At 44.3% G+C, this 3,006-nt stretch overlaps 1 protein-coding gene across 1 annotated transcript; it reads left to right on the top strand.

Moving 5' to 3' along the window:
• The first annotated feature begins 71 nt into the window (after positions 1 to 71).
• LOC108597064 (ribosomal RNA processing protein 1 homolog) lies at positions 72 to 2,473 on the top strand. Its single transcript, XM_017983392.2, has one exon. It carries the CDS (start codon positions 139 to 141, stop codon positions 2,152 to 2,154), a length of 2,016 nt encoding a protein of 671 aa, XP_017838881.1. The 5' UTR covers positions 72 to 138; the 3' UTR covers positions 2,155 to 2,473.
• The last annotated feature ends 533 nt before the right edge of the window (positions 2,474 to 3,006 follow it).

Genomic DNA, 3,006 nt, shown 5'->3' on the forward strand with positions numbered 1-3,006 from the left:
ATTTCTGCGCGCAATGCGGCAACTCTAAAAGTAATCGATTTGTACGGGACCGCCGCACCAACACGTGCCGCCTACTCTTGGGCATTCAATACATACAGCGTTGGAATTTGCAAAAAGTTTTCACATAATTAACAAGTTATGGTGACTAGAAAAGCGCCAATTAAACGCAGCGCACAGCTGGCAGCTATTGATAAAGCGAATGAAAGTGACGATGAAGGCGCATCACAGCCTAAAGTGCCCAAGGAGCTGCTCGTAATTGCACAGGAGGTGAAAATTGTGCGTGCATTGGCTTGTAATGACTTAACGAAGCGCAATCGACAACTACGCAAGCTGCGAAAATGGTTTCAGCTTCGTGCGCGCAGCTCCTTTCCATTTACCGAGGACGACTTTATGCGCATTTGGAAGGGTTTGTACTACAACGTGTGGATGTCAGACAAGCCCTTGGTGCAGGAGGATTTGGCCGAACAGTTGGCTCAAATGATTGACAGTTTTGATGGCAACACTGCCTGCAGTCTGGCCTATTTTAGCGCCTTTATGCGCACAATGTGTCAAGAGTGGTTTGGCATTGATCAGTGGCGCATGGATAAATTCTTAATGTTGGTGCGCCGCATGCTGCGCTATATGCTACGTCTGCTGAAGGCCCAAAAGTGGCCGCCAGAGCTTATAGAGTCGTACAATGCGACCATGCTGCTTTCTGTTTTGGCAGAGCAGCCCAAATCCCGTGGTCTGACCATGCACTATATGGACATCTTCTTCGAGGAGCTGGCCAAGGCAGCCAATGAGGAAATTACCGCTGCACAGGTGAACCTATTTTTGCGTCCCTTTGTGCGTTACATGGGTACCCAGCGCGATGCCAAGCTGGTAGCTCAGTGTCGCACGCGTGTGCTCTACCAGTTGCTCTACCAAAGTGAGCTGGGACGCGAGTATAGCGAGAAGTACAAGGCATGGAAGGAAATGGGCTTTCCCACAGCATCTATCGATGATGTTGAGAAACTAGACTCTGGATTCGATGAGGAAGAGGATGAACTAGATGAGGAGCAGCAGCCAGAGGCCACGTCGCTGGATCCACGCGCAGGCAATGTCGATGTGCTTATGCCTGAACTACCACTGAATGCGGATGCAGTGCTGGACGAGCTGCAGACCTTGCTACGCACACAGGAATACAACACTAAAAAGCGCAAGGGCTTAAGAAAGCTGGTACACATCTTTGAAACCTATGCTGGCGGTGAATTTCCACTGGGTGTGCGAAATATGCCGAAGCCTGAAGGTGCCACAATGGCAGAGTTGGTGGAGCAAAAGGTAGCTGAGGGTGAGCAACAGGAGGAGGATACATTTGGCACGGGACGTAAACTCAAAAAACTGACAAAGGCTAAACGCAAACGATTGCTCAAATCTATAAATTTTGAGGAGGTGAATGAGGATAACTATGAGGAGATAATCAACAGAGCTTTGTCGCCAAAGCTGCGCGAGCAGGTGAAGCGTAATGAAAAAGTACGTTCCAGCATACAGAATGCGTGGGTGGTCGAAAAAGTGGAAGAGGAAGGCAAGCCAGAGCAGGATGGAGGAGCGGAGCCGAAAGCCAAGCAAAAGACAAAAGCTGCCAAAAAGCCAGCCAAGTCACAGTCCAAGACCCAGCCACAGCAAAAGAAGCTCAAGCAAGCAGCAGCGGATGAGGAAGCGTTAACGTCAACAACAACAGCAGCAGCATCAGCAGCAGAAACAGTAACAACAACAGAAACTCCGAATGAAGAGACAGCAGTCGCTGCCAAGGAGGGCAAGGCAAGCAACGGTTGGGAGGAGGCACTGCAGCCAGGGGAAATGGATTATTTTGTGCCCTCGCGCAAAGTGCAGCTCAAACAAGCGAATAAGAAACTTTCGCTCAATCCTGCTGCACAAAACTCACCCAAAACGCCTGTGGAGCGTCTTAGAGCAGCCGCTACACCACAGACTGGCAGCGCTAAGCGTGTTCGAATCATGATCAAGCAAAACAGCGCCTATCCGAAGAGTGACTACTATCGCCAGTTGAAATTGTCGCCACAATTGCCGTACGATGCCAATCGTTTGCCCGGCAAGAGTGCCCTCAAGCCCCATGTGCTACCGGGTCCTATAAATCCCAATTTTAAGAAAAAGCGTCTGTTCAACGATACGCTGTGACGTTGTGTAAGCTGGCTGGGCTTCGAGGACTGGATGGCTGCTGATTGTACACAATAGCAAATGTCAGCCAATGTTCCATACATACATACATATAAAACTGAGCAGGCTCTGCTGCACTTAGTAGTGTGTGCTCTGCCTTTGCGCTTACTGCATCATCGACATGCATAGTTAATATACCATTATATTGTGTAACAGATATTTTTACTTATGCATTATGCATCATTTATATTGCTTGTAGTTGATTTTTTGTTCAATATGCGCAACACACACATTTCAATGGAATTTATGTACGTATTTAACGAAATAAAAGCTAAAAGTAATGTGAGTTTAAAGCGAATTTTAATTGTAAGGGTAATGATATAGCTAAGGATTAATATAAATGCAAGTGGACGAATTTTAAAATCGACTGGTAACAGTAAGTATAGCCATCAATACATAAGTTAAGATCTTTACCAAATGCTTTAACAATATTTTAAATTTTTTTTTTACATACCAGTATTTATTGCTAATTTAGACGGAGTTTGGATGCTTTTAACTTTAATTATAAAAGCAGATTGGATAATTTTGATTTCACATTTTAAGCTTGCCTTTGTGAAAGCTTTGAGCTGAGCAATGCTATAAACTATCGAATCAAAAAATTAAATTTATTTTTAAATATATAGCTAGACTCTTATTCATATGCTAAAAAGTCAAAATGTAAAAAAAAACCTATACTCGAGTTCATTGAACTTCATAACATTATTGCAAACGTAAATATATGAACAGAATATAATTACGAAATGCAATAATGCATTGGCTCAAAATAGAAGTTCTATGTTTGGAGAAATCAATATTTTGTAATGCGCTAAAAAA

The sequence above is a fragment of the Drosophila busckii genome, chromosome 2L (assembly GCF_011750605.1).
Source record: "Drosophila busckii strain San Diego stock center, stock number 13000-0081.31 chromosome 2L, ASM1175060v1, whole genome shotgun sequence".
NCBI lineage: Eukaryota > Metazoa > Arthropoda > Insecta > Diptera > Drosophilidae > Drosophila > Drosophila busckii.

What these genes read in the sequence shown, in the direction of transcription:
- LOC108597064 (XM_017983392.2), top strand. Translation starts at nt 139, where the DNA reads ATGGTGACTAGAAAAGCGCCAATTAAACGCAGCGCACAGCTGGCAGCT.